The following is a 24,851-nucleotide window of genomic DNA, read 5'->3' on the forward strand; positions in this document are numbered from 1 at the left end:
AAATATAATTTAAAATATTTATGTAGTACTACTATATAATGCTTGTATTTGGATATCATTTCTGATTTTTTTTTCTCCATCTCGTAATTTTTAGCACTGTTGAAAAATACATCTGAAGCTTTCACAAAGGTTTCCATCTTGTAATCACGTGATGAGAGTAGTTTTGCATGACCTCACATAAACCTTGTATGTTGGAAATATATTTTCTTTGCTTGTTTGCTTTTATGTAGCTCTGTTATTTTCACTTGGTTCGTTGCACAGACGTCACTGAAATATAAATATAAACTTTTTTATATGTCCCTGCGTTCTACCTGTTTTTTTCGGTCAGGAGTTACTCGCTGAATATCTGATATTTCTTCCTATTTAAATGGAGGAAACAAACGCTTGAATATCTTGGTCAAAGACTAAAACTGTGCCATGCCATAATTTATAGCCGCAAGCTAAATGCGAATTAGCTAGCTTGTTGATGATCTGTGTTTAACTTTAATGACAGCACGGATATCCTGAAGAGGTTCAGAAGCCGGGGACGACCGCCCCAGAGTTAATCACTATTACGATTGGCTATTGAGGTAACTGAGAACAAATCGGATGTCAGCGAAGGAAGGGTGAGAGGTTGGAGGACTGCAAGAGTTCTAAAAAGTTGACAGGTAATCAGGGCAGTGGAAACTTCGAATGCTGCAAATTTACGTTTTTAGCAAAAAGTATCGAGAGACATCTAAGACGGTACTAGTAAAATTTGTTTTATTTCCGTTGAATAAGAAGACGGTTATTGCAGTGTTTCAGTAAGGCAGCCATGTCCAGTTTGTCTGTGAGGGGATATGAATAGAACCTGGGTGCACACGAACTACTGTAGTAACCAACAATGTTCATATGGTAGTGTTGTGCAACAGCGTGCATTATTTTTTGCTAGTTGTATTTCGTGTTTTGGCTACAATGGTAGTTACCAACATATTCGATTTAAGCATGTGTGAAGAGCTTGTTCAGTAGCTAGATAGTTTGTCACTTTATCACATCACACAAGCTACATTGTCTCCTTCAAGATAATCTTTATTTCTCCACATTGCTCGCTCTTTTAGTTTGCTGTGCATTATCGTGAAATGCATGGGTAACTTTACATCCAGTATTTTGCCAACGTAAGCATTAGGGGGTGGCGATTTTATAAAGGTATGACAACATGCTTAAGTGTTCGTTCTTGTGTAATAAAATTAGCCCTCCACCAAGGTTTGTTATTTATAATTAATTTGCATGATTATGACAGAGTCTTTTCTTCGCCGTGTAGGATGTCAGAAGGCTTCCTCATGGAAGTGTGTGTGGATTCAGTGGAGTCGGCCATTAACGCCGAAAGGGGAGGTATGTAGCAAAGACTGTTTATGTGTTATTTCACTGACGTCACCAGCAACCAGTTGGTGACGGTGTAAACAAAGCTGCAGACACTCAGCTCTATTATAAAACGAGAAAGCAGTGCCACCTACGTTGACTGCCGTGGAATGTAAAAAAAGAATGCAGTGTCGTGCTTTAAGCATCAGGGGGCAGTGCTGAGGCAATGCTGAACAGGGTAGAATACCTGACTGTGAATAGAGCCAAATGTTATAAATGGTAAATCGACTGCATTTATATAGCGCTTTTATCCAAAGCGCTTTACAATTGATGCCTCTCATTCACCCATTCACACACACACTCACACACCAACGGTGAAAGGCTGTAATTATATAGCTGTAAAATTATCATCAAAATATATTTCAAATATTTACGAGTAATTATTTCACCTGATACCCCTTAGGAAATACATGTTGCCGTAGAAGAGAATATAAGATATATAAAAATAGTCTAAAATACCAGCTTGCTTTTTTTATTTTTTTAGAACCCAGGAGGCATTCCTTAGGTGTTTGATTTTATGCTACTATAATTGGCTTAATAGGATTATTTGAATGAGTAAACTGCCCTCTCGCATAAAATGAACTGCTGCTCAAAATGTTCCTGAGATTCCAGTTTTTCAGTGTTTATAAAATACAATCCAATTGATTTTCTCACATTTTTTTTGTTGATGACAGTGTGCAAAATCCATCAGTCAGACCGTCTGGTATGTGTGTAAAACGTACGGCTCATGACAGAAAAAGGTCCCAAATTTAATGTGGATTCTTTCTTTTCCTGCACATTCTCTCTTTGATCGTTGTGATAATGTTTCCGACCACTTAAGGTTGATTGAAGTGACAGGTAAAATCCAGCTGCTTCTCTCTCTCTCTCTCTCTCTCTCTCTCTCTCTCTCTCTCTTTTGCAGGTGCAGGCCGCATTGAACTGTGCTCCAGCCTCCAAGAGGGAGGGATCACACCCAGCATTGGTGAGTCACTCGTTCCAAAAAAAAAGAGAGCAAACTTGTGACACAGTGCTGGGCGTGGTGACTGCGTCACGTGCTCAATGGACAAGACAAACAGGAAAATGGCTTGCTTTCTGCCTTTAATCTATACATCCATCCATCCATTATCTAACCCACTTATCCTGGTCAGGGTCATGGGGGGGGGGGGGGGGGGGGTTCTTGAGGCTATCCCAGCATGCATTGGGTGAGGAATACACCCTGGAAAGGTTGGCAGATGCATGCCCCACCCCCTTCCCCATCCCCTTCCCCAGGCCTCCTGAAGGTGGTGAAGCAGTACACCAGGATACCGGTCTACGCCATGATCCGCCCCCGCGGGGGGGACTTCCTGTATTCTGACCACGAGGTGGAGGTGATGAGGATGGACATGGAGCTGATGAAGAGCAGCGGAGCGGACGGGCTGGTCCTGGGGGCTCTGACTGAGGACGGACAGATCGATGCCGAGCTCTGCATGGAGCTTTTGGGTAGGTCCTCGTGACCAAAAGCCTCAGTATCACACACTTATACCCAACTCAGTCTCACACACTGATGCCCAACTGTTTCCCTGCATATCCACTGAGTTTGGAGTAATAGGGCCCATCTGACAAACATGAGTCGTTATTATGGGAATGCTTTTTGTTTTTTTTTTCCTATACAATGGATTAAAAATCTGAAATATTTTAAAACCCATTGAAACTAATATACATATATATATATATATATATATATATATGTAATACATAATAATGCTACAGTATGGGACTTGAAAGTACTAAAGCCTGATATCTAAAAAGTACGGTATTTCTAGGTATAACCTATAGATTGCCTGCGTGCTAGAAATGGTCTACCCAGACATATTCTCTGATGTCATTAGCTCACTAGTTATGTTGCCTGTGTGTAATCTTAGTTTAAATCTGCTCTGGACAGGGCACTTTTCAAGAACCCAAATTTGGATACTGGCATCTTAAAACTAGAGACCAGATTCCAAACTTCCATTTCTGTGTTGGAAAAACTAGTGTCTAAAGAAAAACTGGCAATAATGCATTCAAAATTAACAGTGGGAAATTTCAGTCAGGCTTATAGCACAACACTGAAACTGCTCTCCTGAAGGTCAGTAACAATCTCCTCTTGACATGAACGCTGACCCTGAGGAAGGCTCTATATTAGCATTCCTCAGGGTTGGTGTCTCTGGTTCTTTACTTTTCCAGTTTGGGTTAAAAACAAAAGGGGACAGGGCCTTTTCTGTTGGGGGCCGTAGACTCTGGGTCAGCATACCTGCAGATCTGAGGCCGTTTACTCTGACCTAGATTTCTGTCTATATTTACACGCTGTAAATCTTTCCTGACCTCTGACATCAGCATCCCCTTTTCCAAAGTATGCTACTGTGTAAACTAATCCTGCGGCTTCTCTCTCTTACAGCTGCATGTCGACCCTTGCCAGTCACATTTCACAGAGGTAAGCGCAGTCAAATAATCGAATAAGTTTACTGTTAACTATAGTTTAGGTATGAAAAGAAGAAGGTGGAAAATTTTTTAAATGATAGGGGCGGCAGATTAGTATTGAGGTTTGGGAACTGGGCTTGAACTCAAAGGTTGCGGGTTCAGTTTCCAGCTAGGCACTCGCTGCCATTGTGCAAATGGATTGTGTAATGTGTGTATCTGGCTCTGCTAAATGCTAAAATGTGAAATGTGAATATACAAAATGAGCATTTTGGCCATTCTCCTTTTTATAAAAACTGGACATCAATGGCGCATTTACGTCTTGGGGCAGAAAATAATAATGAAATATAATTTCATATGTCTCATTTTATAAATAATAAATGTCCATGGAGACCTGTATTTACATTCTCAGGCTGGATTCCACACTATACAGGGCTAGATTTGAATGGTGACTTATTCATCACTGCACTAGAGCGTTTTCAGGCACTGCGGCCCACAAAATAGTGTCTTTCTCTGTCTGAAATACCGTTACATGCTAAAAGGTGGTAACACAGTTTTTGTTGTTTTGGCTCTGTACTCCGTCACATTGGATTTGAAACAAAATAATGAATATGAGGTTAACATGCAAACTGTCAGCTTTAATTTGAGGGTATTTACAACCACATCAGGTGATCCGTGTAGGAATTACAGGCCTTTTTTTAAACCTAGTACCCCAATTTTAGGGGAGCAAAAGCAATGGGACAAATTAACATTCGGAAATGAAGGTAGGCTATACCTGGTTTGGAACACTCAAAAAACTTGGACTACCTTAATTCCCCTGAAAGATATCTTTTAGGTTGAGATTTGGAGGTAATGTGCATCCATAACGCACGGATATTCATTTCAGCCCATTTCGTTTCTGATTGGCAGCCCACAGAATGGACAGATTGCTGATGTCACTCATGCACACAACATGATTTCCAAGACAAAATCCAAGTCTAGCTCTTTCTGTATAATACACCCTTGTAAATGAAGTTGCGCTTTTTAATAATTTTTTTCTGCGTGCTTGAGAGGAAGTGGCTTGACAGAATGCGCAGTGTGACTGTGCTCACCTGTATGTAGGTAGACTGTGCGTACTATGACTGTGCTCACCTGTATGTAGGTAGACCGTGCGTACTGTGACTGTGCTCACCTGTATGTAGGTAGACTGTGCGTACTGTGACTGTGCTCACCTGTATGTAGGTAGACCGTGCGTACTATGACTGTGCTCACCTGTATGTAGGTAGACTGTGCGTACTGTGACTGTGCTCACCTGTATGTAGGTAGACCGTGCGTACTGTGACTGTGCTCCCCTGTATGTAGGTAGACAGTGCGTACTGTGACTGTGCTCACCTGTATGTAGGTAGACAGTGCGTACTGTGACTGTGCTGCTGCATACTGTGACTGTGCTCACCTGTATGTAGGTAGACAGTGCGTACTGTGACTGTGCTGATCTGTATGTGGGTAGACTGTGCCGCTGCGTACTGTGACTGTGCTCACCTGTATGTAGGTAGACCGTGCGTACTGTGACTGAGCTCACCTGTATGTAGGTAGACTGTGTGTACTGTGACTGTGCTGATCTGTATGTAGGTAGACAGTGCCGCTGCGTACTGTAACTGTGCTCACCTGTATGTAGGTAGACAGTGCGTACTGTGACTGTGCTGCTGCGTACTGTAACTGTGCTCACCTGTATGTGAGTAGACCGTGCGTACTGTGACTGTGCTCACCTGTATGTGGGTAGACTGTGCCGCTGCGTACTGTGACTGTGCTCACCTGTATGTGGGTAGACTGTGCCGCTGCGTACTGTGACTGTGCTGATCCGTACTCTTCTCTCCAGCCTTCGACATGGTGCGGGACCCCTGTGCTGCGCTGGAGGTGCTGGTCTCCCTGGGGTTCGAGAGGGTGCTGACCAGCGGCTGCGACAGCACTGCTTTGGAGGGCCTCCCGGTCATCAAGCGATTGGTGGAGCAGGTCAGGTGATCAAACACACGTCCCTTTTATCTATGACAGGCCAAACGTCCATTTCATCTACGATTGGCCAGTAGTTGTTATAGGCCATTTTGGAACTAAGGGACCTAGCCCAAACCATAAAATACAGCCCCAGACCAAGGGGTGCCAACATACCTTTGGTCTTATAGGGTATTTATAGGCCAATATTTGTCATGGCAAGCTTGACTTTGTATTTAATTGTGCAGATTAAATTGTACAGATTAGAAAGTATAACTGGTTAGTCTCTCATTATGGACCTGGTTTATGAAGTTATACTCACTTTTCTCCATAGGCCAAAGGAAGAATTATCATCACGCCTGGTAAGTACACTGTACAGTATTTGACTTGACTAGAAGTCGGGCAGCTAAAATGTGGTAGTTGCGGCATATATTTTTCATTAGGTTTAGCCTACTTATTAAAGCATGTTAAAGAGAATCGTTGAATCTCTCTATCTCTGATGCGGAGAAAGAAGCTGTGTGTTTATAAAAGCTGGGCGTCAAAATAGCAACATTGCAGCACGCCTAGATTCTGAAGGTTGTGAATTCTCAAACCATCAAAAAAAAACGAGGTTAGCCCGCCCCAAGCTAAAAGCGTGATCTCGGCTGTAACGTGCAGTACTCACCAGCTGTATGTTGCTGCGTTGGGGAAGTTTCAGTTCCACTTGCTTATTCCTTAGCTGTTCATTTTTCTGCCAGCTGTGTGAAAAAGCGGTCACCGCATTTCTGCACAAACGCGCGGCTCGGTCCGAGCGCTCATTTTCAGTGCACATAGCGCTGACTGCTAAATGAACATTGTGGCCAAAGCAGTTCAGTAATGGCCCAGTCTTTGCCTACATAGTGAATGGTCCAATTATTACACATGGATAAATGCTTGTTGTAGACCATTAGGGGATTATTGTATGTGAGTGCTTAGCTTTTTTTTTTTTTTCATGTTTAACACTGAAAGCCTGTTGATGGAGCTGGACAGGAAATGCAGTACTCCTGTATGTGTTTGTGATGTCCAGGAGGGGGAATCAGCGAGCGGAATCTGCAGAGGATTCTGGAAGGCTCGGGGGCCCAGGAGTTCCACTGCTCCGCACGTTCCAGCAGGGAATCGGCCATGAAATTCCGGTACAGTTCATTCAAAGCAGAGATTGTTCTGTTTCTGTTATGTGTATGTGCGTGTCTGTCTGTATTTGCATGTGTTTTTCCATGCGTTTCCGTGTTTTCATATGTACTTATGTTCCTATCTTCTGTTTGTGACTGTGTGTGTGTGCGCGCGCATACGTGTGTGAGTTTCTGTACATTTGTGCATGTGCGAGAGTGTTAAAAACGCCCGTTCACATGCATGTTTGTGAACGTGTGTGTGTGTGCATGCATGCATTTGCGTGTGAGCGCCCCTGCAGGCGTGTGAACTCACTGTGATGACCAGGCAGTGTTTCTGTAAAACGGCCCGATGCTGTTCATGCCCTGATGTCCCGATGCGCCCGCTCTCTCTCAAACAGGAACCTGAACGTAAGCATGGGCGCGTCCGTCTCCGTGCCGGAGTACTCCTCCAAGGTGGCCGACGTCACCAAGGTGCGCACCCTGAACGCCATCGCCAAGAACACCCTGTAGGAGAGGCTGGGCCGCTCCACCGCACGCCCCTGGAGGAACAGGTTCCTCTGTCCACAAGGGGGCGCCAGCGTGGACGAGTGCTAGGCTAACACTGCTCCTACACAGAGGTGAAAAAGACCAGCGTGTGGCAGAGCACATGGACGGTGTGCAAACCAACTGAAATGTACCTCGCAAAATTGTGATCAAAACGTTTACAGGATGGAAGACATTGCCAAAGGACTGCTTTGTAGTTTAAGCCTGCTGAATAGGGATGAAATCAGCTGAGCCCAGATTTTTGACTTGAAGGGGTGTCATGGAAACCTTATTTGTTTTGCTTTTTTTAATTTTCTGCAACAATCCCCTTGATCATCTCTACAGTGTGCGATTGTACAAATTATGTTCCATAAGATTCAATTAAACTATCGTTTTTATTTGAGTGGGGAACAATACATGATTTTCTGTGAATTGAGAGTAATGGTTCTTCAGACTGTACTGTTTAGATGCTGAAGACTCGAGCGGTAGCTCCAAAGTTCAGATCAGTAACAATTTAACAAAGCAGAAATAGTCTCTTAGACAGTATAAAAAAATACCAGTTAAAGCAAGGCAGGTGAATTACAATGCAGTGTTGAGTACCAGCTTTATACCCCATACCCAAAGAAAAAGGACCAATCAGGTGGCAGGAAACTGAATGGTCATTTTTACCTCTGTATGCATGTCTGCTCCCTTCTGGTCTGGCCCATCCCAGTTCAAACCAACATTCACACACAATGAGGCAGATTAGATGGTCATCATCAACTGTGTGTGTGTGTGTGTCTGCCTCCCTTGGTTATGACAGGCCTAGGCACCATTGGTGCTTGGCCCCTAATAATAGTAATAATACATGGAACAAAAACAATATGGTTCCAGCAGTTTCGTTTCTTGGACCCCTAATAAAATCAAGCAATACAATTGTGTGCCTCACACAAGAGGTGCTTAGCCCCCTAAACATTATTAAAGGTAATAAAGAAAAGAAATGCATATTTGCATTATCAACATTATTTTTTAAGAGGTGTTCCTGCACCAATGTGAGGAAACCCTGTAGGGCTTCTTACTATTCTATATGATGTAAAGAAAATTAATCTTAATCATGTAAAAAAAACTTTCAACAAGGAATAAGCTTCAACAAGGTCTCAGTTTATTGTTGATGGAATTTACCCACAGTCAGACCCAAAGACCGACTGCCGATGTCTAGCCCAGGCAGCTGAGACTGTGTGTATACGTACATCAAGCCTGTTCTTTCTGTAGAGTTTGGATACAGGCTATCATTAATGCATACACAAGCTCAACACACCAAGCACAACAGTGACAGGGGCCTAAGAAGTCTGAACAGGCAGCAATCCCACAATTAACACTGTACCTACAGAGTATGGTATGGAACATGACCTCACTCTACTACGTTTACCCAGAACTTATGCATGTTATCATAAATACAGAATTACTAGACTGGACATCCCACTTAAAAGGTAATGTATGTATATGCCAGCCATGGTGGTCACATAGAACAGGAAATACTCCTCTATATCTTAATTTGAAGCGACCTTAATGTCAATTGGTTTTTCAATAACTGAGGTGTCCAATCTTATCTGAAAGAGCCAGTCTGGGTGTAGGTTTTTTTTTTAGCCCAGCACTAATACACCTGATTATACTTATCAAGGTCTGGAAGACCATGATTAGTTCACTGGTTGAAATGGGAGTTGTAGTGAGTGCTGGCTTAAAACAAAAACCTGCACCCACACTGACCCTTTTTCGAACAAGACTGGACAGCCCTGTTTCTAAAAGGTGTGGTGCACTGCATCCACCCCATCAAGCATGCTGAAATTGACAGGACATTTAAGTGCCAATCTGAAAGAATATTGACATAATATTGATTCAACACCTATAATTAGAGTTCACGTGAGTGAGCAGTGTACAAGTCTGTTGTATCAATTACATTTTGCAACAGATTTGAGAAAGTAAGTGCAAGCAGTTGCTGTACCTGAAAAAAATGTATCTGTTACTTTTACCTGAGGGGTCTTTAAATTCACAGCAGTGGTAACCTTTCTTACACTACCATATCAATGTGGTAACTGAAGGTTTGAGGTCCCATTCTCTAGAGGAACGGGTTATTTCAGAAGAGTATTTCAAGTGTAGCGTAATGGTAGATTGTCAACAAAACTATACAATTACAGAGAAGCAATCCATAAGCAAGAATCATTCCTCTACATAACAGACAACTTACTTGTTTACAGAATGGTAAAGTAAAAAGGAGAAAACTACCTTCGTAAAACAAGTAAGGGCTCAGTTTGCCAGGAAACTAGTTGAACGTTTTTGTTGCAGTTGTTACAAATGGAATCTCACATACAATCGCCCAGTCCTGTCAAAGTCCTGGTTAATGTTTGTCAGGTTGCTTGTGATCTGAGGAACTGTCAGCACCTTGGGAGAGCTCATCTCACTTCATACATTTCTAATAAAGTTAATCTATCTTCTGGATCTTCTTCACTGCATCAAGAACGACCTCGCTGCTAACAATATTCCCAAACTCCTTCTCCCGGTGTTCCAGCAGAATTCCCTACGGGAAAAAACAGACCAGAACATAACATACTTTTCAGGACCTAGTTCAGTAAAAAAAACTTCTTGGATTATTTCATTTAACATCATATAAGAATTCTGGTATCAATGAAAGAAACTTTATTCTGAAAGAGGGTGGTATTAAAAGATAATTCTGAAACAGGATGGCATTAAAAGTGATTCTGAAACAGGATGGTATTAAAGGGTGATTCTGAAACAGGATGGTATTAAAGGGTGATTCTGAAACAGGATGGTATTAAGGGTGATTCCGAAACAGGATGGTATTAAAAGATAATTCTGAAACAGGATGGTATTAAAGGGTGATTCTGAAACAGGATGGTATTAAAGGGTGATTCTGAAACAGGATGGTATTAGAAGATAATTCTGAAACAGGATGGTATTAAAAGATAATTCTGAAACAGGATGGTATTAAAGGGTGATTCTGAAACAGGATGGTATTAAAGGGTGATTCTGAAACAGGATGGTATTAAAAGATAATTCTGAAACAAGATGGTATTAAAGGTGATTCTGAAACAGGATGGTATTAAAGGTGATTCTGAAACAGGATGGTATTAAAGGGTGATTCTGAAACAGGATGGTATTAAGGTTGATTCTGAAACAGGATGGTATTAAAGGGTGATTCTGAAACAGGATGGTATTAAAGGGTGATTCTGAAACAGGATGGTATTAAAAGATAATTGTGAAACAGGATGGTATTAAAAGATAATTGTGAAACAGGATGGTATTAAAGGGTGATTCTGAAACAGGATGGTATTAAAAGATTATTCTGAAACAGGATGGTATTAAAGGGTGATTCTGAAACAGGATGGTATTAAAGGGTGATTCTGAAACAGGATGGTATTAAAGGGTGATTCTGAAAGAGGGTAGTGTTACAAACTGATTCTGGAAGAGGGTGGTATTAAAGAGTTATTCTGAAACAGGGCAGTGTCACTGGGCAGGGTGCCATGGCGACTATACCTGTTTCCCTGCTCCAATGACAAAGACTCCGCCAAGAACAAAGCCCTCCCCTTCCATGTTGCCCTGGTAACCTGCCTTCCATGCCCGAAAGAAGTTCAGCCACACGCCCAGCCGGATGAAGCCCAACCCCCCCATTTTCCTCTGCTGAGGACCATAGAAGATTTGCTGCAAGACACATGGGAAGTTCATAAATCGACAGGAAGTTAAATTATGATAGGAGGTTCAACAGGTTTCTGCATGGTAAAAGCTATGCAAATGGCTCCTCTGAAACTGTTTGGCAGGCACAGTTAATGGCATTAGATATCACAGAGTACAACAACCCCAGCCCACTACCCATAAAAGCAAATATGATATCTATTCATTTGACATTTTGATTTAACACCTTTGTCAGGGCAGGTTTTAGATGTAGTACGAATACATGTGAAATTTACAGTTAAAGTAGAACGTCTGAGGTGCAAACTTCAGTCACAGACTGACCAGTCAACTGAACAGGGTGTAAAAATGGAAGTAACATTAAAATCCACACACATAATTAATCAAAGCGTCTTTGCACTACAAATGCATGTCTTAGCTAAGAAATACAATGTGAAAACATCTAGTATTTCATATAAAGATAAGAAAACAGCAAGAATGGAAACAAAATAGGTCAAAGGAAGTGGTATCATTAGATAACATAATGACTGTTCAATGAGATTCAGATTATCCACTCGTGTGCCCATTTAATAAGGAAATATTGTACGTATGATTCCAATAAATAAAATACTCAGATTCATAAAATGTATGTTTGTTGATGTCACTAAAAGTCACAAACACTTCTGGACAACCTCGGGATTCACAATACATTCCAATCTTCCACTGTATTTGCAGTAGTGTAGGAAATATATGATATTTAATGGTTTGGCTTGAACACTTTTAAAAGAATTTTCAGATTCACAAAGTATTTCTACAGGCAAATCTTACCTGTACTTGGCCCCTAGAAGTACTAGAGAAAATAAAACACAGGCATGAACACTGTGGCAAAGTGTGCCAGGAACAGTGAACAGCCGCAAGATCTCACCACACCTGCTCATCCAGGAAGATGTCCCCAGCGAAGTGTGGTCTGAAGTCCTGAATCTGTGTGCCTATGTGCTCCTTCACCAAGGCAAACAGAGGGACTCCCAGCTCCTCCAGCTGGGGCTTCAGAGAGGACAGCCTAGAGGCCTCCTGTAGAGACAAGAGCCACCATCAAAGAGTATACCAGCACCACACTGTGAGTCTATACCATACCAGAACCCTACTGTGAGTCTATACCATACCAGCACCACACTGTGAGTCTATACCATACCAGCACCACACTGTGAGTCTATACCATACCAGCACCCTACTGTGAGTCTATACCATACCAGCACCCTACTGTGAGTCTATACCATACCAGCACCACACTGTGAGTCTATACCATACCAGCACCCTACTGTGAGTCTATACCATACCAGCACCAGTCTGTGAGTCTATACCATACCAGCACCCTACTGTGAGTCTGTACCATACCAGCACCACACTGTGAGTTTATACCATACCAGCACCACACTGTGAGTCTATACCATACCAGCACCCTACTGTGAGTCTATACCATACCAGCACCCTACTGTGAGTCTATACCATACCAGCACCCTACTGTGGGACTTATACCATACCAGCACCCTACTGTGGGACTTATACCATACCAGCACCCTACAATGGCAATCTTCAGTTTATATGTTTAGATTATATGTTGAATACTCATTGGAAATGAGTCTTAAATAATAATGGAAATTATTGGAAATGTCTTAATAATAATTTAGTAGTGAGCTGTGCATTTTTATAAAGGTTGATCCAACATGTTGCTCTGGCTATCAACACATTTGGTGATTTAATTAATAATAAATTTCCTTGACAATAATCAGATTGCCAAATGTTAAACGAGGGTATTAGCTGTTAAAACTGCTGGATTCAGAACATAAAAATACCATACCATCATTTTTATGTGGGAATATACCATACAAGCGCCCAACCGTACGAATACAGTATACCGGCACCCTACTGTGCTTATATAATACACTAGTATACACAGGGTCAAAGATGACACAGTATACAGTAGCAAAGTAGGGCTGTAGTTCAGTCAAACACTAATACAGCACCTCTCTGCACAAAAATCATCCAGGCCGCCGGACAGCCACGACCACTGCCCCAGACTTCTCCCACAGAGTCCCGGCTTTGAACATCTTCTCCTCTGCAATGATATAAATAAATACCACTCATTACACAAGCAATCGAGTTATGAGTATTAATACCTTGGATACTGAATCCCTAAACCAAAACAACTTATTATTAGAAGTGGGGCTGCAATTCCCCTTTCCAGTGTAAAGACAAATAAATGTCAGCTTCTGGTGAATGGACTGTGCAAGGGAGCCTTGTTAAAATGATAATTAAACTGTTAAGCTCTCGGTGGAATTCTTCATATAAAGGTATGCCATGCAGGATTTCTAGCCTTGCTGTGGTGCTATTTTATGTAATTATATATAATTCCAAGGTTGACTCTGTCAGAGCCCAGTTGGTTTGTCATTTTGCTTAGCTTGTACTTGTGCTTCTTCACTTCCGCCACTGCAGTAGCAAGCTGGTTACAATCGCTCCGCTAAAACCTGACCACGTCCTCTGTAGCCACACCCCCCCAACCTCCCCCCTCCCCACACAGAAAAGTTCTTCTTGTCCAGAAACATCCCAAACACATTTTAGAAGCAGAATTACAGGCAGAGGAGCATGGATTCGACAAATATACAAAAAAAAAGACAGAGACTGCCAGAACATCATAGGCTGCCAGACTGAGCACGGTAATTTTATGAAAACCTTGCGATAAAAATCCTGCATAGTATGCCTTTAAGAGTTGGATCTTAAAGTTGCAGTATAATATCCACACCCTGCTACCTACTAACAATGCAAAGCATCTTTTCTGCGTGTAACTGGGTGTTCCACCAGCAACGCTCACCGTCTCCAATAGTTTTCAGGTCGGCGTTCTCCAGGTACTCCAAAGTGGCCTGTTCTGCACCAGTCAAGCAGAAATCCGTGTTGGCGAGGAAGACCCCGGCAATGGCCACGCCAACTGCACCCAGGCCCAGGGATAGCATGCCCATCGCCAAGAGCTTGCCCTTCAGCACCTGCAAGGACAGCACTGCAAATACAAACACCAAGACGCAAAGTCAACAGGCGGACGGTCGACAGAAAAGATTTAATGCTTATCAAATATGACCAAAGCTCGCAAAACACTGACAGTTCTAGAATTCTACTGATGCAAATACACAATAAATGTGTAGCTAGTTGGTGCCACTGATGCCACTGCATTTTGCGCAAATCTGACGGCACGTCCGGTTCATGAGAACATTGTTTTTTTGTTTTTCACAAAATTCTAAATAGCGTAACCTTTTATACTTGATTTCATTTGTTTTGAGGAGACAGAACAGGCGATGATGAATTTTACTGCTTGGTATGGTGCCCCCTTCAGGATTTTTTGCATCAAAATTGCTGTGAGGTTGTGGCATAGTGTCCTCTACCTACACTATATGACCAAAAGTATCTGGACACCCCTTGGTTTGGGGCTGTTTTTCATGGTTTGGCCTTGACCCTTACTTCCAGTAAAGGCAAATCTTAATGCTACAGCATACAATCACATTCTAGATGATCATGTGCTTCTCCAAAAGTCTGGGGAAGGCCCTTTCTTGTTTCAGCATGACAATGCCCCCAGGCACACAGCAAGGTCCATACAGAAATGGTTTTGTTGACAACGGTGTGGAAGACCTTGACTGGTCTGCACAGAGTCCTGACCTCAACCCCATCCAACACCTTTGGAATCAATTGGAAAGCCAACTGCGAGCCACGCCTAATCACCCAATCAGTGCCCAACCTCACTAATGCTCTTCTGGTTGAATGGAAGCAAATCCCTGTAGCAATGCTCCAACATCTAGTATAAAGCCTTCCCAGAAGAGTGGAGGTTGTTATAGTAGCAAATGTTTGACCAACTCCATATTAATGCCCATAATTTTGGATGTGGTGTTGGATGTCAGGTGTCCACATACTTTTGGCCATGTAGTGTACCTGCCAAATCTCATGAAAAGCAACAAATGCTTGAAGACTTATGGCCAATTCTCTGAAGAAAGCAGAATGATAATAACAGAAATAACAATAACAACTGGGTCCCAACCTCTTTCAGGGGCTTTCACTCTAATGAAAACAATCCAGACCTGCATTGTGATAATATAAGTCTAAAGAAAATATTAGCAAAGAACATAAACACAAGCGTTGTTCAGTAGACTTGAGCAGGGGATTGGTTGGAACAAAAACCAAAAAAAACACTGTTCTAAGGGGATATTCGCTCTTTCTATGGACAGCTGCCAACGCAGCAGAAAAAACAACATGTTTGGCGGACTTCAAAGGACTTCAGTGCCAAACCTCAGGAATTGACTGTTTGCTATTATGTCTGCCAGCCGGACAGAAATGTTGCTCCATTCAGTCACATTCGATTTTATCTGAGCAGGACCTGGAATCTAGGTCAGGAAGTAAGAGGCGTTCAGAGCAACCAATAGGACTAAAGTAGGACACAAGTAAACCAGCTCATCTGATAGTAACAGGAATTGTACTCTCGCCACATAGCAGTCTTTGTGTACACTGATATTAAAACAACGTACACAAACCGCAAAGCGTTGACGGTTCAAATGAACAGAGCAGACAATGCAACAGTGTTGTAGGCCTGATTTGCTTCGGAGTACCTTTGCAGTCTTGTTCACTGCAAAGTATCCCTGCAGTGCTACCGGCTGGAAAAAGCAGACCTCTTTTTAAAGAGCCTCACTCACAATAAAGGCGTCAGCAGTGAACAGTTACAGATAAATAATGCTTTTACTCCTCATGGGCTATTCGCAGACAGAGCCTTAGAAACAGTAAATATGCTAATAATTGGTTCAAACAAATACACACAAGGCAGGACCTTCCAACCAGTATTAATTATGGAAATTCCTGTCATGGTTAACCAATTATATTCTACCGTTCATATAGCTAGTTTCTTGGGGAACTGAGCTAAAGTTTCAGTTGAACTTTCTTTGCAAGGGAAATGGATGGCTTGCATTGAAAGGAACTGAATTTGAATCACAGAAATTCATGTTACAATTCTCATTATTCCTCCAGAATATGCTAAATATTCTTTGCAAATCTTCTTGAAAGATGTGAATAATACATAAATGAAACACTAAAAAATGTACAGTGATGCATTCAATAATAGACAGAAGAGAATGTAGAGACTCTTCAAATATAGTTCATAATATTTTACTTATAAAATATAATATCTAATAGAATATTAAATGTAATATCTAAAATAATATCATTGTAATAAACTTCAGTACATTACAAAGTATTTAGTAATACCCTTTTGATGTTGCTATTCAGACATAACCCAAGACGAAAAATAACAATAAATGATACATTTTTAAATATGTTTATATATTATTCAACACGTCTTGATACAAATGAAAATTTATTGTATATTTTATATAACAGTCTTTCAATTCAAAAATAAGTCACTGATATGTCTTGATATCACTGGCATATGTAGGCTAGTGATAATGCAGAAAATATCAGATAAATATTGTTTCTAATGTTGTTATTGTAGCTAAATGTTTTTATTATCAGAAGCATTTGTAGAACGAAAGTGACGCATGCCTAGATTGCAGAGGTGCTGGCTGGCGGAGCATAAAGTGAAAAAATAAAGCTGCCACACTCTCGAGATACACAGCATATCTTTATTAGTTTTAAACAACTTCTGTGCATCGAAGTTTGAGTGAGGCAGCTTTCTCTATCAGATTCATTGTCACAAGCAGACAAATAAACAATGCCAAAAGACAGAATGTCCATATTACGAAATATATTTTTCTTGCCAAAGATTATCTTGTAATGCTTTTACACTCTCATCTGTACAGTATTTTCCATGCTCTCTTCTGTAGTATATTATACTTCCATAATCTATTATATCAGCCCTATATCCTGAGCAGTAAATCATGTTAGATTAGCATTTATCCATCATTTATATATGGCACTGCTTCACTGGAAGACCATTTCCATGATGAGAATAAACAGTCACTCCGAGATCAGTGATGAAATCCAAAGCGATAATAAACGACGTACTGAAACACACTGTCTACATCGACTTTTCAATAAATATTAATTTGGGTTTTTAAATTATCTTAAAGGGCACCTACCTACAGCAGGGCAGTCTCACTGGTATGGCCAACATAAATGTGAAATAAAAGGAGAAAACTAACTATAGACAAACACTTAAATGGACAGTTTCCCAAAATATAAGCAGACGCAAGCATTTGTGGAATTCCACAGTTTGCATTATCAAAGTAGGCCTATACTGTCTCTCAAAAGCAATAAGCAAAACTAGGTAGCTATATGAAGTACACCAGTGTTCACTCCGAGTTCTTCTGGATGTAGTATCCTATGCTATGGCCTTCAAACAAAATGTGTTGCTTGGAACGCGTTTGCTGATAAAAGCCAAGGTTAATGCCATTTAATCACATTAATGTAATGAGTACACCATCTTTTCCAAAAGCATAGCGTTTTGCATCAGTTGAACAACTAGTTTAAATAGCTTCCCAATGTAAAGAACTTGTATAATAAATGCAAACTTGCATGGGGATTTAACTAGTAAATCTATGGAAGCCATAGACAAAATACACAGACTAAAGGGGCAATACACCCTAAAGTGCGTGTGAAAGAGTTCCTAATGCAATTTTTTACCCTTCATTGCACTTCAGGAGTGTCAATAATAAATGTGATAGATGCACAGTTGTTCCCTGGATTTTTCTTTTTTCTTTTTATTTAGTCCTACCCATACAAAAGGCATAACATTTCTACTAGCCTATATGTGCAGGTGGTTTCAAAATCTTAATGATACAACAATGACAATAGATGATCAATTTTCTTTTAGCAATTAAAGATGCAAAAAGCCCATTCATTTTGTATGGAACAATTACCCTCCCAACATTTCCTCCAAGTCTGACCACTTTTTGTCCAATCAGAATGATTTAGTAGGCTACATGTGATGCAATGTCAGCCCATAGAGTGGGCATCCTCAATCTTATCGAGAAAGGGCTGGTGTGGGAGTAGGCTTTTGTTACGAACAAACTGCACACTACATTCTGATAATAAACCAGTACAGTCTTTGCTAAGGACCTTGATTAGTAATTAGTAAAATCAGGTGTGTTACTGCTGCCACAAATGCCTGCACCCACACCGGGCCTTTCTGGATAAGACTGAGGACCCCTGCCATTCAGCATATATAAAAACTGGAGAGGTGGGAGGAGCCAGGAGTTGCACCTACCAATAGGACATCCAGCACACCATAACTATTGACTTCCCCAACTGATGTAATGGAGAATCAAATGCCATTTTCCACCAAATTAATTGGTTTACAGTTATATTTTCAACCCAGTTATACACATAATACAAATAAGAATAAGAATCAATGTGTGATTTTACTTGACACGATTCGATAAAGTTATAATCGAGTTGTTTTACTCATCACAAGTCAACAGTAGACTCTGGTTGGTCTAAATATGAGCGAACATATGACGCTGATTAGTGGAACATGTAGTAGTTTAATATGGAAAGCCATTGGGGACAAAACTCCCCAACAATCACCTGTCAACAGGGTATATTTTCTCGAGGTGTTGCCACACCCAATAACACTGTAGTATTTTGGAATATATTTGCATTTTAAAATAAATTTTAATCTACATTACATTACAGGCATTTAGCAGACGCTCTTATCCAGAGCGACGTACAACAAGTGCAACAGTTCAAGGTGCAAAAGAAACACACTAGAGTGAAGTAAAGATCGTAGTGCCAGATGTATGTAACAACTATGTGTGTTTCAGAGTGTCTAAAGATGATATACGATATCCATAAGATGGTGAGCTCGCCCTAAACATAATGATAATATTCTGATTTGCATACTTACATTTAGGGCAGGGCCATGTACCGTGACGATAAAAATCGAATGCAATAACAGTCATCGCCACCATGTGGTGTGTTGCCTTTCTTTTCTCTTTAATCCCTACTCTAGGTATGAGTGCATGAGTGAATGGTGTGTCTGTGTGCCTTGCGATGGACTGGCGACCTGTCCAGGCTGTGTTCCTTCCTTTCTCTCAATGCATGCTGGGATAGGATTCAGCACCTCCTGCATCCCTGATCAGGATAGGTGGGTATAGACAATGGATGGATGGATACAGTGTAGTTGATACTGACATGATTCTTGGCACAGATGAAGTTTGTTCTAGTTTTAACCTCATTTGAAAAGGGAAAAGTTACTTCATGAAAAAACATAGTTGCCACAAGAGACTGCATGTTTTGTTTTCTAAGGATCTGAAGCACAACATAAACTTGGAATTCATCAAAGTTTATTCCAAAAACCTTACGCTTGGAAGTCAAAACACTTTTACTCTCATCTTCATTCATGTCCATTAGTTTTTGTATTAGTTTATTATTATTATTGTTATTATTAATGTTCACCTGATTTAACCTACTTCCCCATGCTATAACTTGTGAACTAAATTAACCCGAACAATCCTGACATCCAGGTCACCATGACCATTTGCCTTCCTGCAGGGAAGACCTGTTTTGCACCTTATCATACGCCACATTGCTACAGTGAAAGGTGCAATCGCATGCAAACTCGGTGTCTTCTGAAACTCTATATTATTATTGCTATTAAAATCACAACCACACAGTTAATCTACAATTTGCAACTGTATCAAATATTAAGATATTTAATTATGAGATCAATCCAAACTTCTAGTCATGTCTCTTCAACACAAGTGCATTTTCACACTTAAAAATTACGTAATTATCTTGAGAATCAGGCATAACCGGAATATTTTGCTAGGCCGGCTTCAGAAATGGTCACCGGTGCTTTGTTCTGTCGTTAAACTCGTCAATAGTACGATGTTACCGTGTTAAAATAAGCTGTTTGTAATTTTGCAGCTACCCTGTCTTTGGCTAGCGTGCGTTACCGTAGGCAATGTTACATAATATAACATTATACAGCGCAGCCTCTAGCCGTCCCATTAGCTGCACCCAGTATGCTGAAACACTTTATTTTATTCATTTTATAATTTAGCAAATGTTAAATGAAACCCAATCATACTTACGAACTATAACTCGTGTGCACTTGAGTTGACCCGTAGTCGAACCCCACTCTTTTCGTAATGTAGATAGCCCTAGGCAGCTTTCACTGCAGGGTTACGATTAGATCCTGAAGAATGGATTCGTTGCGCTAGGAAAATCAGTCGTACCCGATAGCTCGAAGAATTCTGCAAATGAATGGGCTGTTAAATCTTCATGCAACTTGCAGAGACAGCGAGACCAATAGAAACCTATGGGGAGCACCTCCTAACCAGGAAGTGTAATTGTTGCGCTCAACAGACATGCTCAGTTGTGTCCTAGGTCACATGCCTTTATTTAAATGAAATAACCTTCAGTAACAATACAAAGTAACATAATAAATGCCGGGGGGGAAACAAATACAGATTATAAATATACTGTAAGATCTGCATACCATACATTTTGATGCCTTTTTGTTAGAGTCCCTGATGGTATTATTAATCCATCCATCCATTATCTATACCCGCTTGTCCTGGGCAGGGTCACGGGGGGTGCTGGAGCCTATCCCAGCGTGCATTGGGAGAGGCAGGATTACACCCTGGACAGGCCACCAATCTATTGCAGAGGTACTAATGTACAGTTTACATACTGATGGTATTGATGTACAGCTTCATTTCATTTGACAAGCCTGCAAAGCTAGATATCTGATTGGTAAATTTGCATTTATGAGGATTAAATTTAGGTAAGATAACAATTAAATTAAGTAAAACTGTTGGTTTTCCCACAGTAATGATAAAGGTTTATGGCAGGGTATATTAATCAATAACAAAGCTTTATATATTTTGCCAAAATGTCACAATGTACAACCACTGCCAGAACAGGTGTAAGACAGTCTGAGGACACTCATTACAAAATATACAGTTCATATTGATGTCCTTCTTGAATTTCTTTAAATAAATTTCTGGTATGAGATGCTTCTGGGGTAAGAGCCATACTTTTCTCCAGCACACAGACAAATCATTTAAAAAGAAATTGCAATATATCACATTACATTGGGTATAGATACTATATGTTTCTGAAAAATAGTCAGTAGGTTGATGCAGCATGCACCCCCAGAAATCACTTCTTGCGATGCATTACTATCTTCCTTACCATAAGAATCTTTATCATTTTAGTTATCACTATTATGCTTTTCCAGGTCACTTCTGGGGTGAGTGGGTTGGGGGGTGGGGGGGAATGCAACCTGGCACATCACCTACACAAATATTAAAAGGCTCAATGATTGCGATGCTCAATGGCTCAATGCTCCATTACATTACTTGTTACAAACAAACACCAATGTGATTACATTATTTATTAAGGCTTTGTAAGGCATCCCACAAAACCGTGCAGCCAAATAATACACACACAATAACTCCCATGACAAGTCCCAAACCGATGCTTTACCTGTGACAGCAAGAGAACTGATGCTCTGCCTCCCTCTGATGGTCACTGGTGGTATTACATGCTTGTCAGTTGTGCTGCATGTGAACATATGGAGGACAGAGCAACATTCGTTAAGTGGGGTGGAAATTTATGACCAGGCAGGACTAACAGGCTCATCCTCCTCCTCAGTATTTACCATGAGAGGCACCCTGGACAGACTGCCAATCTATCGCAGGGCACACACACCATTTAGCATCCACAAATTAATGAGTTATCATTTTTACGTCAGTTCTACGACCTTCCACAGGTCAGTGCAGAGAGAGGCACAGTGAGTCTGTTTTCAGAATTTTCAGGGTCTGATTTCAACCGGTTACTAGTTTCCCACTGGCTCTACTGTTAACACAGGTGCAGTTATAATTTGGGAATGCTCAATGATAGCCCCTTTCTGGATTTGCTAAGCAGGCTAATGCTTCCCATCAGTACTGATCCAGGATGGATTTGTCTTTCCACATTCAGTCGGTAGATCAGGAATGCTGGATCTGGGCATGACACAGTGCAGCCATGCAAACCAACCCCCACATGTAGAGAGAACTGAAGAACATGCATGTGTCATAAATAGGTCACTGCACTGATGGAACTAACATTAATTACCAAAGCAGCATACATACATTATTCAATAATGCAGACACAGTACCAATATTTAATTCTCCTAGCTAAATGAGAGAAGTATGTATGCGTGTGTTGTGCATGTCAACATGATTTATGATGAATGTGCTTCATGTTTGAAAAACTACAGGTAATTGCACAGCGCATAAAATCAATCGATTTTTTTATTTTACATTATATACATAATGCATTGCATGAAAATGTTAACATTGCAGAAAGGAAAACTTTTAGTTTGTAGTTATTACACCTCCAAGTTGTGGAAAAAAGATTCCGATGCAATAATTGCGTAGTGTGCATTTCACCGTCATCACGCACGGACAATATCGAGTCTTATTTACCGACAGGCATTCAAAGGAATTTGTATTAAGACAACATCGCACGAGGTAGAGACACGCAACTCATTTTGGCCATATCTTTTAAAAACAACACATATTTTGGCATGACATTAAAAAAAGTAAAACAGAGAAACTTAACCTCACAGCCATGACCAACAGAAAGGCATGTTTCTCTCGCATTCTCTCAATCAAAACCGGTCTACATAATTGCAAAGAAATTTTGAGAACTACAACTGAATATAATCAAGACTAATGGTACCACTGGAAAAAAAATGCTCTACAACTAGCTCGATCGTGAAACGGTTTTAAACCTTAAAATCTCCAAAGTAATGCTTCGGTTGTTCTGTCGGTAACAGTTCATTTCATAATCTATAGTGAAATTCAATATCAGTGTCACAGCTTGTGAGAACATACTTAGGAATATAGAAGTGTACACCAATGTGTACGCACGCCACATGTAAATTCACATATACCTATATACTATATGTAAGTATATGCTTTACACATGAACAAACACAGATATATACATTAAAATCACATTTTTCAAAGCCTTTTGTGCAAATTATTTTTTTTACACCAGTGTATTCCACAGAATAATCAATATGGCAAATGGCTTAAGATTAAAAGCTTCAAAATTAAGAATTATTTCATATTTGCAAATCATATAATTCGAAAATATACATCTCTATCATTAGGGTCGGCATTTTGCTCTACTTCTCACCACAACAAATACTTTCACGGTACTGTATCCCCCAAAACACGACTTTGCCAGTCCAGCCCTTTTGAAGTAGTACCCCAATACCCATTTCCAACACTCAACAAACCTTTACAAATGTACAGCCTGGAACACCTGTACAACATATATGCATCGATATCTACATAACCAGTCTTTTAGTGTAGTTTCTCTTCCTTCGAAAAATACTATATTTATATTTACAATTAAATATAAGTCAATCGAGCACTTGCGTGGAATAGAAGGTACTGGTCGCAGCGGCAACACAAAACAAATTAAATCAATAAAAAAAGGAGAGAAAATGTCCTCTGCATCTTTGTTACGAGCCACAATAAATAAAAAAAAACATTAGAATGAAGAAACAGGAAAGCGGGAAGTAAGCCAGCTTAGTAACAGAGAACGCTGTTGCCTAGGAGAGTAGTGTTCCATTCCCATGATGCAGCGGGGTCAGTAACTGTTCTCATGCCCGGCCAGGATGTACAGGTTGCTGTCTGCAGTGGGGTTGTCTGTAGGTCGGCTCTCCAGCACCACAACCCTGCGAGAAGCGACAGAGTTACCAGTGAACACATTGTAAAACACAGGTGTCAAACTCCAGTCCTGGAGGGCCGCAGTGTCTGCTGGTTTTTGGGGTGTTCTCAGCACGTGTTTCATTTAAGTCATTGATTGGCTAAGAGATCCACACACCATGTTCTCACGGCCTAAACTGGCAGCTGATTAGGAAGGAAACCACAAAAACCTGCAGACACTGCGGCCCCCTTGGGATTCGGTGTGACACCCCTGTTGTAAAACATCCACGGAACAAACATGGAGTCGGTGAACCTGGATAAAGCTATCAGGATGTGATGTGCTGGCCCGGGTTGGGGAGCGGTGAGCCGAGCATGGGTTCTAACAGACCTTGGTCGTTAAGAAACACAACATTCTCTTTGAAAACCAGCTGACTTCTCAGCCTTTCCACTGCCACCGTGGATATTTGTTGCATAATCAGTGCTAGGAAATGGCAACACGGCGCTAGCTGCCTGGATATTGCAGGTAGCTGGAAGACACTAGTAAATGTGGAGAATTGCTGGTCTATCCCAAGTACCATCCACCAAAGAGCCCTTCCCACTGTCTGAAGAGGTCACCAGAAGACATCAGCATTCTTCTGAGAAGGAAAGTCCCACAAACCATAGCGCTCATGAAAATACCAAACCCCCCCTTTGCACTGACATTTGTTACCCCTCTATGTTTTGAAATGGGTACTTCCACGTTCCAAACAGAATCAACCCCAACTTAAAAAAGGTGAAGGAATAATTGCTAACTAAAGACAGCGAAAAGGGAGGGATTCATCAACCTTCAAGTTCTTTCCAAGGCAGTAGGAACCCTGACAGTTGAGAGCTTAACTTCTGTTTTGGCACTTTGAAGCCTTTGGGTGTACAACCAAAAGAAATGTAATGTAATAAATGTTAAATGAATGTAATGCAATGTACAGCACAGCACATAACAAAATGGACACCACTCTACTGAACCACCACCCCAAAGAGTGGTCGACAGGAGGAGCATTGTTTTGTCAGGTCTTTTTAAGGAGATCCTGCTTCTAACAGCTTGGAAAGGATGAAA

The 24,851-nt window shown here is 40.9% G+C and overlaps 3 protein-coding genes across 8 annotated transcripts in view; 1 reads left to right on the plus strand and 2 right to left on the minus strand.

Annotated features, from left to right (window-relative positions):
- Nucleotides 1-246: 246 nt before the first annotated feature.
- Nucleotides 247-7,835, plus strand: cutc (cutC copper transporter homolog (E. coli)). 2 transcript variants are annotated; one of them, XM_035400096.1, is made up of 9 exons: nucleotides 247-723; nucleotides 1,280-1,350; nucleotides 2,279-2,338; nucleotides 2,626-2,835; nucleotides 3,770-3,805; nucleotides 5,645-5,778; nucleotides 6,089-6,116; nucleotides 6,800-6,905; nucleotides 7,280-7,835. In XM_035400096.1, exons 2-9 carry the CDS (start codon nucleotides 1,281-1,283, stop codon nucleotides 7,389-7,391), a joined length of 756 nt encoding a protein of 251 aa, XP_035255987.1. In that variant the 5' UTR covers nucleotides 247-723; nucleotide 1,280; the 3' UTR covers nucleotides 7,392-7,835. The 2 variants fall into 2 exon arrangements, with proteins under 2 accessions (XP_035255987.1, XP_035255988.1); XM_035400097.1 differs by having other exon boundaries at nucleotides 247-647.
- A 687-nt stretch (nucleotides 7,836-8,522) lies between these two features.
- Nucleotides 8,523-20,410, minus strand: selenou1a (selenoprotein U 1a). Of its 2 annotated transcripts, none has more exons than XM_035400099.1 (6): nucleotides 20,288-20,410; nucleotides 13,936-14,118; nucleotides 13,091-13,182; nucleotides 11,997-12,137; nucleotides 10,935-11,099; nucleotides 8,523-9,957 (listed from the first exon to the last, which is right to left on the minus strand). In XM_035400099.1, the coding sequence occupies exons 2-6, from the start codon at nucleotides 14,078-14,080 to the stop codon at nucleotides 9,862-9,864; spliced, it is 639 nt and encodes a 212-aa protein (XP_035255990.1). In that variant the 5' UTR covers nucleotides 14,081-14,118; nucleotides 20,288-20,410; the 3' UTR covers nucleotides 8,523-9,861. The 2 variants fall into 2 exon arrangements, with proteins under 2 accessions (XP_035255990.1, XP_035255989.1); XM_035400098.1 differs by having other exon boundaries at nucleotides 20,144-20,409.
- A 1,923-nt stretch (nucleotides 20,411-22,333) lies between these two features.
- LOC118217979 (mitogen-activated protein kinase kinase kinase kinase 3-like) overlaps nucleotides 22,334-24,851 on the minus strand; it is a 48,837-nt gene continuing 46,319 nt past the window's right edge. For all 4 annotated transcript variants that reach the window (XM_035400249.1, XM_035400247.1, XM_035400248.1 and 1 more), the window contains one exon: nucleotides 22,334-23,790. In XM_035400249.1, the coding sequence (XP_035256140.1) occupies nucleotides 23,703-23,790 (88 nt within the window). In that variant the 3' untranslated portion in view covers nucleotides 22,334-23,702. The remainder of the gene's footprint in view (nucleotides 23,791-24,851) is intronic.

The sequence above is a fragment of the Anguilla anguilla genome, chromosome 18 (genome assembly GCF_013347855.1).
Source record: "Anguilla anguilla isolate fAngAng1 chromosome 18, fAngAng1.pri, whole genome shotgun sequence".
Taxonomy (NCBI): Eukaryota; Metazoa; Chordata; class Actinopteri; order Anguilliformes; family Anguillidae; genus Anguilla; species Anguilla anguilla.